At 39.7% G+C, this 14,327-nt stretch overlaps 1 protein-coding gene across 2 annotated transcripts in view; it reads left to right on the forward strand.

The window, feature by feature from the left end:
- LOC126908922 (homeotic protein proboscipedia-like) overlaps positions 1 to 13,758 on the forward strand; it is a 39,702-nt gene extending 25,944 nt beyond the window's left edge. The window contains exons 3-5 of one of the 2 annotated variants that reach the window (XM_050691254.1): positions 2,033 to 2,065; positions 9,717 to 9,859; positions 11,127 to 13,758. In XM_050691254.1, coding sequence (XP_050547211.1) covers positions 2,033 to 2,065; positions 9,717 to 9,859; positions 11,127 to 12,815 — 1,865 coding nt within the window. In that variant the 3' untranslated portion in view covers positions 12,816 to 13,758. The remainder of the gene's footprint in view (positions 1 to 2,032; positions 2,066 to 9,716; positions 9,860 to 11,126) is intronic. The other variant, XM_050691255.1, reaches the window with a different exon arrangement.
- The last annotated feature ends 569 nt before the right edge of the window (positions 13,759 to 14,327 follow it).

Below are 14,327 nucleotides of genomic sequence, written 5' to 3' on the forward strand. Positions count from 1 at the left end.
TCCCCCTTCACTAATAAGGTCCGTCGCAAGTGTATTTACATAAAGACACTGACTCGCATACCTCCCGATTTAAATAACACTCCCATATTCCCATAGTACCGCCGGCGTGTCCACTGTTTTCGCATTATTCACTCGTAAATAGGGTACTAAAATGAGAATGACCGGCACCGCCGCGTATAGAACAGTCCGGCGACAAGAAACCGTAGTGTGCACAATTATGTACATGCATGACCTTTCTTTGGTGTTGTACGTATATGCGAGTCGAAAGTATAAATTACTACTGTCCGGCGACGTGCCTATTGTAAATCAACCAAAAGCGTTTTAATTAAAAATCCCGTCTTTATTGTAAACGCATGTGGGTCGACAACGTCCCAAGATGTGGTCCATTTAGACTGCTGAAATAACTTTTTTTCGAGGTGACAACATTGCGCATGTAGTTATTTCCAATTATATTGTATGTGTTTTTATAAATTCAAATGCTTTCAATGCGAATAAAGAAATAGTTTTACAGAAGCAATACAAAATCAAAATAGGTAAATCGTTATTTGTACGTCAGAGTTGAATTATCCCAATTTTTTTTTTTTTTGTAAATGAGGTGAGGTTATTTGTCAAAAAAATCCGACTTGGGAAGTTTACCTCTGGCGACGGATTTGTGCGAAAGTTCGCTCTACAAGATTTATATTAGTTTTATTTTAAATATTTCAATAATTTGTCTTTTTACTTGCAGCTGTTTTAGAAAGGGTTCTCATTTTAATACGATCTTATTTTGTACGTTAAACCATAGCGCGGAAACTCCCTTTTTGACTTTGGCGCCAAGTTAATTTCTTTAAAAATAATTTAAAGGAACTCCTCTTTATTTGATCCTATTTTTTGTCCAATTAAAACATTCAGTGTATGCTAGAGGAACGCTATATTTAACTGCAGAACTAATGGTGCGTCAGTGGATTTACTTTTTTCCTAACGAAACATCGTGATAAACATGATTTATTTTTAAAATTAAACTGCGTTAAAATGAGTTTACTAATATATGCCGAGTCGATAAAAAATAAGTGAACCGCATCCGCTCAAAATTCACACGTTGAATACGCGTTATAATTTTTAAGCGACTCGTACGGTCGAAGGCCGTAACAGGTCGTAAGCGGCTTGCACACGATTTTCGTTCATCAATCTCGACGCGGCGGCGGCAATGTGTTCTCACAGAATCCGAGAAATCGTTTCCGATCGTGTAACGTATAGAAGCCAGCCGGCAATTAAACACAGGACGAGTCGATCCAGAGACTACGGGCTGCATAGTGTCTCACAAAGAATTTAATTATAACGAATTACGGTTTTGTCAGACTGATTTTTATTATTATTTTTTTTCTCCTGAAAGATTATTTAATAGCTGGCCAGCACACGGTCTGCCGGCCGGGCGGGTTGAACTAAAAATCAAACGGTACGCCCACGAAATTTGTCTAAGTCACCTGACTGGATAGTTCGATGGAACGCCTACGGCAATTTATCCCGATTGACGTGTTTCATTTTTTTATTATACATTTCGATTTACTCGTTTTTTCCTCATATATTACGTGAGCGGCTCCAGTTTTGTAACCGTCGTGTCCGGACAAGGTTGGCGTATGACCTCCACAAGATTCTCACCGTCAGTATTAATAACTTATAGTGATAGTCAACAGTAATGATAAATAATATTTCATTGCGCAAAACTATCCAATTACTGAAACTTTGTGCGGAGTAGACGGTGTTGTTTTTACTTGATTGATTTGATTTAATATTATTTGCTAAAAATATTTTGCTGAAATAGGTTTTTTAGGTAGAGCCGGCATATCACTACGATTCGGCTTGTACCGGAATGAAAAATAATATCTTGAAGAATTAATAATAATACTGAAGACGCCTTTTTATCAACTACAATGAATTTTTATATTAATTTAATAAAATATTTCTTTAACATTGGCACATAATTTTCATAAATTGTAATAAATAATTAATTTTAAGTTGATATAAAAATAAAATAGGGCAATTATTTTTTCAGGAGTCCGTAAAAAGAATTTACTTGATGAAATGCGTAAGTGATCACTTGTTTTATTTACTTTTGTTTTATTTACACTGAAATGTTCGAGTTCAAATATCGAGACGCACCAAGTTCATTTTCTTTATGGACATTGCACTGAGATTTCTTTACTGACAAAAATCTTATCAGATATATATTATAATTTTTCAAACGACGTTTAAAAAAAAACGTACTTTAAATTAGTCATGAACACAATGACTTACCGGATGTAAAGTTTAAGAGTTAAAAATAAATACAACGTGTCGTTTTGTGGTGTTTAGACATTTTGCACGTATAAGAACTAGATAGATAGTGTTAACGGATATAACTTGATGTGTGTGTTATGTATTTATTTTCACTAGAGGTAAAAAGTAAAATAAATAGAAGTTCGGAGCTAAAAAGATACATTCGACGTTCAACGTGTCGAGATAACAATATTATTTTCAGTTGAAAAAAAACAACGTGTACGTACACATAATAATAATAACAACACGCATGCACTTCCCCTCGGTGCCCTTTTTTCTAACCCTGCGAGGCGGTGGCGGTACCGTAGGAGTGTCGCGGTTATAGATAAGAGGAGACTGCGGTGGAGTTAAGTTTCCTTCCGATTCATTTCATTCCGTTTTTGCCCCCGGTCGAGATAAAACGGCAGTTGCAAAAAACAGTTCTCGGTCGAAACCCAGCGGCGGCATCGTCTTTCCGCTAATAAACCCAATGCAATCAACACACTTCCTTTCATCCATTTCCACAGTCCCTAATTCCGTCGATCAAAGAAACGTTGAATTACGAGATTAAAAAAAAAATTATTAATATCCCTACAAAGATGATAAAATTGGACCGTGTATCGTTCGCGTGAACCGATCGAGAACTCGACTAGAGTGCATGGCTTTTTTTCTTATTTGGCTTATTGTTGTTGTGAATCGATCGACACGAACGCCTCTTGGAACTTTTTTAGATATATTTAGTACATCACTATATATAGATCTGGCTGGCGGCCGGTGTAAACTCAAGAGTAATATAATTATGGCCAAGACTTGCGGTGAAAAATGATGCACTGACGTCTATACGCGCTCGTCTCGCACTTACGATAATCACGGCCCAGTAATCCTTTCGGCGTCATTGTCTCCCATCTCTAAAATATAATATGATAATACATTATTTTTATAGAGACGGAAAGTAAAAGACATTAAACTGGTTGGGGGGGTACATGATGTTCGGTACTCATTTCGTTATTTGTATGCACCGTGTGATCATTTTGTAACGTTACTTATTGAATACAGAGTTAAATTCTTTATTTTGAGTAAACCGTTATGGTAAAACGCGGAATAATATTTGAATTATTTAGTCGTAAAACGTATTAAAAAGTGCACGGAACAACAATATGTTGGTTTATGAAATGATTTTGTTTACAAACAAATAAGAATGACGTTTGAAAACCAAACGACAAAAGGATTCAAATATGTTTTATTGCGTACGGATAATTTTTAATCCGTATACCAATATTTTAAATGCATTAATTTTTTTTCGCGCGCGTACATTTTATATAATTCATTATTTTTTATGTCCCGCAGGAACATATTACCGGAATGACGGCGGTGTAGGATTGACGAAGGGTAGGAACGCATAGGGTTTTGCATAAGCGCCGGCGAGGGGGTACAGCGGCAGTGGGGTAGCGACAGCCGCAGGGAACAAATTGAAAACCGCTTAGTGTTTTAATTTAAATAGTGACGACACGTTGCGCTCAGCACATCCGAATATAATAATTTGTGCATGTTTGCCTAAAACACCCGTTCACAAAATTCTGTGGATAACGTGCGTTATGTGATGTGTGCCCCCTTTTTGTGCTCGTCTCACCCGCGACTTTGCGTGTGTCACCCCACCCACTCGGTCAAATTACATTAGCTTTAAATAATACCTAATAATACGCGTGGAGTGATGGCCATCCAACCGGAAACGTTTTGCGTGGACGTCTCTCTGACGATTGTCCGGAGGGTGTTGTTGTCCATGTACAACAATATAATGTCATTATTATGAAATATTTCCAAGGTATTTTTTTATTGTTTAATTGGACTTTCTATTTTCAACTTGTTGGCAAACACATTTTTTGTAGGCAATTATTTTTATACAAGTTTTTAGTCGAACGAACCTTTAGTAAAAAATCAATTCGGATGATTACTAAATTTTTTAACAATATTATGTTTTTGTTTATGCTGTTAAAAAAAAAATTGTTTTAATATCGTCGTTGTTTACATTCTGGCATAATAAAAATCAATTAACTGTAGTAATTTCATGATAGAATTTTGCAAGTAACGAGCTTTAAACGATTGCTTTATTTTTCTACCGAATATTTACAAAAATATGGTAAATATTTTTTTATACCCAAGCAATATGACATTATTGAATACTGGATTTATTTGTCATGAATATACTATAAACTCAGTGGTACTATTTAAAGTAGAAATATTTAACTTATTTGTGAAAAGGTACGGGTAGTTCTAACGTTTATCTCGCTGAAGTTGAAATTACATCTGCAATTTGCCCGAAAAAAAAAACAACGAAGAAAAAAGGTATTTTATTTTCTCTTGCAGCTCACGGTGAAATATTTGTGCTGAATTTTCAATACGTTGATTTTTTTGTTTTTGGCAAATATGAGAGTTTAAAATTGAATACAAACAAAAAGTGTGCATTGAAATGTCTTCCTGTGTATATATGCGTATATAAATGTATTTATACACGACGTACGGGCTGCTGTGAGACGGTTGACACGGTGTAGAAGCTTTTAGAGTTTGTCGAAAACTCGTCGCCGCAATTCCTATGGGAGTACCGTCGTCGGTTTCAAAAGAGTCTCGAGTGGGCGGTTGGGACGGGTGAAGTACGCGTATTGTAGCGTTGAGGTGTCTGCGGTAACCGTTGAGATGGTTCCAAGTGCAAGGGCTTTTGGCACGCCGGCGGGACCGCGCGTATGAGACCTGCGATAGGGTGAAGAAAGTGAAGGTAAAGGGTCCCCGTGGAAATAATCGACATTTCGGGACAGTCGTCGTGGTCCTACTGCTTTTTATTCATAAAACCATTGGCGTTGACCTCCTATTTAACCCGTTTATTTATTCACTCAATGCACGCTTAAAACCGCACTAACTACGTTACACAATGTATGTATTCCACAACCTTAGTTATTCAACTTCTGTAAGAGAAAAAAAATGATTTTTCAACTCCGACGGCGATGTAAATTCTAAATTGTAAACGAGCAAGTTTAAAAAAATAATAAACATTAAGATAAAACGGTAAAAATTCACAGTGATTTAATTCATCTCAGCTCACCGCCAAAATATCCAATTGGATTCACGTCGCCACTTTTGTGCTTTAATTGAATAATCCTCTCGCGTATTCCGTACTGCTGCAACGTTATCAATTGCAGTAACCACGTGCTGTCGAGATTATATATCATGTTTATTGTGCGTGCTATCTGAACGCGCATTTATTAGCCGTTTTGAATCCCCTGTACACGTTTAACTGTACATAAATATACATGTATATTTTTACGTGTATATATTTTTTGTCAGTTAAGATACGCGACGAAATGAACCGCCGATGAAAGAGGGTGCGAAGTGTTTACTGCTCCGGCAGATTCGTATCATTACGACGACGTTCTTTATGCTTTTTTTCAGCAGAACAAAACAAATCGCTCGTCGATAAAAAATAATACCGTAAATTCGTTGTGCAGTCGTCGCGGGGGAAAAAAATAGTGCTACTCGAAAGCTGTACGCGTTCTAATAATATAATACTCGTTGACAGTTTTAAAACGGTACTGTTTATAACGTCGTATTAAATAATATCATCGAAAACCGTTCCACTCTGAAGGAACCGCAGCCACAGGAGTCTATCTGCGCGATTTTACCGTTTGTTTTCTCCTTTTTTTGGAAAACGCCCCCGGAGAAGCTTTCGAGTTTCGGCAGCTGTCGAACCGCTGTTAGTAAAGCGGAAAAACTAGTCGACTCGCTTTCGGCCGAACCACAAGTGCGCATACATTACGTACCGCAGAGCGGCCACCCTCTACCGCATTATGTATAAGCGTATGGAACGTTGGAGGCAGCGACCGTTTTGTGGATTTCCCCAACACGACGGCGTTCGCCGAGGGAAGTATGACGTCACATTAGCATATTTTAATAATAACTTATACCTCCGTTGGCGGCCAAGAACCGACGGGTGGCGATGTTTAGTCTAACTTTTGTTCAGTAACATGTTGTTCGTATAGGTGAGTCGTGTACAGAAACTAAACGTACGTTTTCTTTGATTTTCCCGTCGACGTTACTACGTGACATCGGCTGAAAACCGTTCGCACTGGCTCATTAGCAGCCGCGCACGACTGAGAGAGACTGGACGTCCGAAGGGAGCGGTTAAGCGATACAACCGTACCGACGGGATTCGTGCATCCGCGACGGCGGCTCTCGAAAAACAACCGCCGCACGTCTAATTAACCAACGTTCACATGTTCCACGTGGCAATATTGTTATAACGTCCTTTTTTTAAGGGGGACGTGCCATGCACGTTTTTACGTTCGGTTGAACATAACGAGGTGGACACCGCAATCCGACTGCCATGGGGGTGTTTTTAAAGCGGACGAGGGTTGTCGCGGACGCCGTTTGATTGACAGCTCCGACACGAAGCCAGGAAACGAACCAATGGCGGCGGGACACGAATACTGATGACGAACACAGCCATGATACTTTCGTACGTGTCACGACAACAAGTATTATGGAAAACGTCATGGTCGTTTTTCCCCAAACGTGTTCGCTTACTATTATAATGACACGTTAAGATTTCAATCTGGAGACACTGCAGAAACTCCAAAAATTCTAAACGCCTGTTCTCAGAAACGTGTAAGTATTGGGGCAGTATCTCTAATATTATGGCGACCAAATATATTTCACGTGTACCCGTTGGCCACACGCGAGGAAAATAAAATAAAAATGGATGTTTTAACACACTGAAAAACACCCGGTTGTTAATAAAACACATATTGATTAATAAACACATCAATGCGTTTTTTTTAATACTCATAAAAACACTCTTAATGTATACCGCCGTATTCGTTGTGTTCATTCAGTGTCAGTTATAATGTTCTGATGACTGTATCGGTTAACGAAGGGATAATAAACTAACGAAGATTTGTGGTGGTGTATAACTTGCGGTAAGTGAATAACAACATTAATACAACGTGAGCACGTTCATTGCTTTTTGTCGATCCCTTTTAGAGATCTCCACCGAGAAAAAGGAGCCCAATATATACATATATATTCACGTTACACTAACGGTAAATTTCTCCGTGTATTGGTTGGCGACAAGTATAAACGGTCTCTCATTGAAAACGTCAAAAGTTTATCGCGCGAGGTCTTTGGCTGGATATTTTGATAAATTACCGCTCGTGTAACAACGTTGTTGTGCGTACATAATAAAGAGACCCTCCCGTCATTGCGTCGCACTGAAACGCTCACAGCCCCGACAGCAATAAAACTGGCCTTTACGTGTGTATAACGCACGGGGCCTATATAATCGCCTTTCGCGATACCGAATTCGGTCCAGTCAATGAAATAATAAATACGTATACGTATCTGTCGTGTACGCTCTCGTTTTTTGCAACATCTGCAAATAAAGACAACAGGATTGTTTTTGATTTTTTTTTTTTGCCGACCAAGGAAGCGTAAATTCTTTTGTGTAGGCTATTCCGGCGCGATGTTGCCGAACGCAAAAGATTACGAGAGAAATATGCAGAAAAAGTTTTTTTTTTTTCAAACAAAAATCGGGCGCGCCAAGGGGAACGAGAAAGAAAGAAAATCAATGTAATATCATTAATCAAAAATTCTTTTACCGGTCCGTAAATATGTATATACGTACACTTAGAAAGGGCCTGCGCGAGCGGCAACGCGATTCTGCATGGGGGGAAAATGTGTATAAAAATAAAGCAACTTTTCTTAACTTTATGTAGTGTCGGGGGAAAGGGTGGGATGACTTTCGGATGTTTTATATTGGAAAAGAAATGTTTGTTCACCAGACAGAAACAAAAATTCTTTACCGTTCCTCGTCCCGCGCACACCTTCTCTTCCCACACCAACTCGGTGCCGGCTGACGAATGAAACCCAAAAACGGAACCCCAATAAATGATGTCACTAACCCCTCGTCCCGCATCCGTGCGGCGCCCGCGTTCGTATAAATAATGTCACACACGCGCACCTACATGGATATGATATTTTGTGTGCGTATAAATGCGAGTGTTCGTATGTGCGTAAGGGTCTGGACGACTTATTGTCATCCAGTCAAACTGTCGTTGCGTCTGTTGAGCTGACGGCGGCGAACGATATTAAATTTTACCTGGCGACATATGGCCATTACGGAATATATGAGATTTGACGATGACTGATGAACGGCTCGTCCGCGTCCCCATTTACTTGCGTTCGTCTATAGATATACAGACGTGTACGCGCATATTGGACTGCACACCGACTCGCGTTTATATGTATACACACGACGACGAATGTTCTTCTCTATGTGGTCGCGCCGTACCGAAAGTATAATATGCTGCGCCAACAGCGGGGAAGCCTTTGGAAAATCAAATTCCGCCCCGTGTCGCTCATCGCCGACGGAGTCGTGCTGCTTGCGCTCTTTCCGCCCATGTGATATTATTATTATTATAGATCTAAGCCGCTCGGTGTCATTTGAATTCTCATTATTAAAATATCTCGGCCACGTCCATTGGGAGTTTCCGACGGGAATTCCCGTCGTAGGTATTTGGCGAATTTTGACGAGCCCCCGAGAGCACATGTGCGAAGCGTTTCGGCGGAGCGCGTAGAAGAAATCTGCACGTTCGACATAATGAATGATAAATGTCTGCGATTACTCTTCCGCCTTGAAACAACAACGATATGTGTTGTCGTAGTAAAGTGACAACAATACAGTGAAATAAACCGTCTCATCGCAGACAGTTTTGTCCGAGTTGATAAATAAACGAACAAAAAATAATCGGAAGAAAAATAAAACAGGTTTTTGCGTAAATGATTAATTTATTTTGACTTTTGAGTCTTAAATAACAATTTTTTTTCTTCGAAAGACACAGAGTAATTTTGTATTTTTTTTTCGAGATGTAATTGCAGTAAAAAAACAGTGGACACTTGTGTGACTTGCACATTCCGAGACACGTGAATTGCACTGCAGTGTACGCAGCGGAAACGGCGTATTTAAGACTGAACTCGCTTGTATGATGTTCCGCCAAACTGATAAAGCGCAACGGTTTTCTGTCCAAATGCAATTCTAATATACTCACTTGACCGATGGAAACAAATGCGCGGCCGATGTTTTTTTGTGTCGGTGTCGGCTGCTTCGTCATCGGGTCGAAATTTATCCCCCGTACTCGTTCGGTCATTAGGCCAACTACACAGAAAAACCAATAAGTTTTTGTCTTTTTTTTTTTATTTTCGCCATATATTTCTCGTCTTATTAATGTCGTTTGTCAGACGCGGTGGCGTGAAAACAACGTGCCACTTATACGTTACATTAACCCTGTCTCTTATTGTAATTAACTTGCGGCCGTTGCATTGCCGGTACTACCAATGCCGCCAGTCATTATAATTTTGTGTTTGCGCGAACTTTTTTAATGTTCATTTTGTTTCCGCAGAAAACGGTTTGCCCAGAAGACTGCGGACTGCTTATACCAACACCCAACTGCTGGAACTCGAAAAAGAATTCCATTTCAGCAAATACTTGTGTCGTCCGCGAAGGATCGAAATCGCTGCATCTCTGGACCTCACCGAAAGACAGGTAAAAAATACGTATTCGTTTATTTTGCTCTAGTCGTTACGTTGTTGTTTTCTATTGGACGACGTTCGTCAACACATCTCGACCTTGTGCACGCCGATATAAATATAAAAAACAATGAATTAGTATGATATTTGAACATAACGAGACTAGGAAACGACAGTAGCACCTATATAATACACATTAAAACGCGTTATCTCTATTTTCGGACATCTGCGCGTTTAATTTCGATCTACACGGTAGACTGACGCGTATCGTTCAAACGCATCAACTTTTTATATATCATATTCATTAGACATATTTAAATGGCATTAAATTATAGGTCTTGAAAAAGTGCGTTCACCTTGAGAGCGTTACACGACTATTATTTTACAAACGGACGTTCTGCGTTCGAAACACACCAGATCGGCTCCACGACAAGGCTGTTCCCTCGAAAACACTGGTAGTCTCATCTATTCCGTTATAGAAAATAAAAAATACAATAAAGTTTTACCTGCCTAATTTTCACAGTGGCAACACAAATGATGTGACTGCGTCGCGCGGGAAACTGCGTCGACAATCGCGAGTTACACGATTCGCCCTGGTAAATTCTTTTAGGCTCGACTGGCAAATATTAATCCTGACACGAGTACAAAGATTTCTAGTTCCTAGTTGAATTATAAAAATGTCGTCACACAGTGCGGGTTAAAAAAAAAATCCCACAAACGTCTTCGTTACAATCCAATTGTCTCGAGTGACGACAGCCGGATAAAACGAGTGTGTTCAGGCCACATCCTTTGACATTCAACGTTTGGGTTTCGAACGAAAATAAAACTGTTCACAACTATCCGACTGCGCACAACGCGCAACTATGTGAAAATAATTAAGCATAAAATGATATAATTTTTTGGAACGGTCGGTAACAGTTCTGTAGAAGGCACGGCGGAAACGGGCACAGCATTAACCCTGCAAAATGCCTTCCCCGCCACGTCTAGATACGCTTTAGTCAAATATTATATACATGTTTGTCCTATTAAATTGTAATTTGGAGGAAAAATCGTGTCATGCTCCCATGGTCGTACAATACTATTTTATGCATGCAGACCGTGCGGCATTCGTTTATATTATTATTGTAAAATAATAACAATGGGAACTGCCTTTTTTTTTTTTTTTAACGCAACGATTTCTATATGTACTTTTTTTTTCGTTTTACCGAGGGAACGTATCTCATGCACTGAGTACACTATAAAAAAAAAATGTATACAGATATTTTTGTTCTTTTGTGTTGCAGGTGAAGGTGTGGTTTCAGAACAGGCGAATGAAACATAAACGTCAGACGATCAATAAGTCTGGAGATGACGGCGACGACAAGGACTCGCAGAGTTCCGGCACGACGAGCAAACAGGGCAAGTCTGGTGGCGGCGACAAGCATTGCCAAGACGACAAGAAGAGTTGCCAGAACTGCGACATGGCGCCGGGTATTATGATGGACCATCACGTGTCCAGGAACAGTGGCGAAGGCGGCGGCGAGAGTAGCGTTGGTAGTGTCAGTTCGTTCGACACCAAAATGGAAGACGACTCGCGCAGCAACGAAGACGTCGTCTTGCAAATGCAACCGATCAAACGGGAACCGCTGTCTTCGGCGGTAACTAAAACCGAACACATGCAACAAGTGGTGTCCGGCGGGAAGAAAGGTGCGAAAGACGGTGGCGCGGCCCGTTTGATGGGTATGATATCGCCGGACTTGGGAAAAACGCTCAAAGCCAGCGGCGGTACGTCTGCGCCGTCGGTAGGCAGCCTAACGCCGTCCACGCCCGAAACGCCGTCCACCGCTTTGTCCAGTCCGCTCGGAGCGGCCGCCATGTACCAGCAACAGCAACAGCTGGAACACGCAACGTCAACTTCGCCGGCGGCCGGACCTCCCGCCAAATCTCCTTATGGACGAAACGAGTACAGACAGCAACAATACGGAGCTAAACAACAGCACAACAGTTTTGGTAAAGACTGTTATTTGTCGCAGTATCCGACTTCTCAAAATCGGTGGTACATGTCACCTGAAAATCCGTCACCTCCGTCTTCGTACAAGACGGCAAAGTTGGCCGGCGCCGGTGTGCAAAGTCCTGTCACTCGGACCCAAACGGCACACTGTCGTCAGCAATATCAAAACTATGCCACTTCGGCGGTCGCTGCTGCAGCGCAATACTGTAACGGGTACAGCGGTTATCAACCGTCGGCCGGTGATGCATACCAGCAACAGACGGCCAGTTACAATCACGGCAGGCAAACCGCGTATCAGCACCAACAGCAACATCACCAACATCCTGCTGCGGTCGGTTACGGCGGAACAGATGATTATCACCACGTCAGCTATGCGGGTATTTATCAAGCGAGTAGCCAAGGCTATGCCAATGGACACCATCACCATGGACATCACCATCAATCGCAACAGCAGCAGCAGCACCACCACCAACAACAACAACAACACGATACCAACTCCGCACCCTTGTACAACAATATGGATTATCATCATCAACAAGGCGGGCGATACAAAACTGCCGTCGGAGGACATCAGTATTATGACCCGGCGACGGCCACGGTCCCCGTTGGCGCCGTCCCCGCGGAAATCGACACGACCAACGCCACTTTCGTCGACCAGTTTCACGCACATAATTCGTCCGTCACGATGACCCCTCCAAACAGTGTGCGCACCGCCGATTCGTCTGGCGATCAATTCAATAGTTTTCATCACTTTTACAATAACAACAACAACAACAACAGTAGCGGCGTTGTTGAACAGCTATGCCATCCTCAACAGCAACAGGGCGGCGGAGTGGTTCCTCCGGCTGTCATGCCCATCAACCATCACGGTCCGCCGCACCACGGCGTCCACGGGGCAGACAACAGCAATAGCTCGTCCGATTTCAACTTTCTCAGCAATTTGGCCAACGAGTTCGTTCCTGAATATTATCAGCTCAGCTGAAATTTACACAATCACTAAAATCAAGAGCTGTAAGTGTTCACTGAGAAAAAAATTAGAAAAACCCAGCGAGAATACAAAAATATAACAGGACGTTGTTGTATTTGTTTATTTTAATCAGAATTATAGTATCGTGAGAGCAAATGTGTTACGTTGTTTTTCTAGTGTCGTTAACCACAATATTATCTCTTCGCAATTAATATAATGTTATTCAGCTCTAATTAAATGCTTCTTATCACTATCAAACGACTAGAATGAAAGTTATGCTGACAACTGTATTTTAATGGATTACACGATATATTTACAGTGCGTACTAAATGATGATACTCGAAAAAAACTAATAAACCACAATTTTCAATTGAATGTTTTAGTTTTCCTATGTTGAATTTGGGTTAGACCGTTTTGTTTTGGATTCGCTGCAATTTCATTTATTATTATTTTTTGTTATATATACATTTATTTATAGTATCATTACTTCAGCAATAAGTTTTAATATTCGTTTTAGAAATTTATTGTATAAAGTATAGACAATTTTTTTTCAAATATCGCTGCACCGCAAAAAGTTATCTTAATGAAAAATACTTGTACATTTTCTACTGATAAACTGCTAATTTGCAGAATTGAGACGAGTAACTTATTAATTTTTTTTCAATTACAAATAATTGGTCACTATTATTTATGTTCAATGTCTAGACTTGATTTAGTTGAACGAAATAAAAATGTTCAGTTAATTGAATCAAGTCTTTGTTGAACGTTTTTTGGCTCAGCTCTGTAGTTCAATGTAATTAATTTTATGATAATTTATTGTTTAATATTATTTGTATAAATCGCGTTAAATATATATATATATATAATTACTATTATTTCTTGTACAGAATAATTAATATTATAAATAAAATTATTAGAAATTGTTGTCGTATATATAATAAAATATTATCGTCGCGTTTTTTTCAATATTATTATTTTAAATAGTTTCTACGGCATGCGCTCTCTTACCATGGAGATTGCAATGCATACGGAAAATAATCAATTGAAGTTATGTATATTATTGTGTTATGTATAAAAATAGTAGATAGTAACTTGTATTGTGATGCCGTCGAATAAAACGATGTAAAGAAAATTGTTGCAAAATGTACGACGCGATTATGGACACGGTTGCAATATTTTTTTGAATTATTATAAATTATTATTAAATATCGCTGCTATATTATAATTATTAAACTAACAATATTGTAGTTCACTTATTATTGAAAAATATAAATTTGACAAGAATAAAAAAAGCGTATTTGGTTTATGTAGAGTGTATATATGTGTGATTTCGGCGTACATAAAAATTCCTACTGAATTCATTATTAAGGGGGCCCTAAATTCGAGGTCCCTAACCGAATTATGGTTTTCCTCTATGTCTGTACAAAAAGTATTATGTGATAGAGAATCATCTTGTTGTCAGAAAACAGCAACTCGTGTCAAGATAGAGAGACAATATATGTGAGCAGTGTACATACCTAATTGTAT

This window comes from Daktulosphaira vitifoliae, unplaced genomic scaffold (assembly GCF_025091365.1).
Source record: "Daktulosphaira vitifoliae isolate Bord-2020 unplaced genomic scaffold, ASM2509136v1 Scaffold_41, whole genome shotgun sequence".
Classification (NCBI taxonomy): domain Eukaryota; kingdom Metazoa; phylum Arthropoda; class Insecta; order Hemiptera; family Phylloxeridae; genus Daktulosphaira; species Daktulosphaira vitifoliae.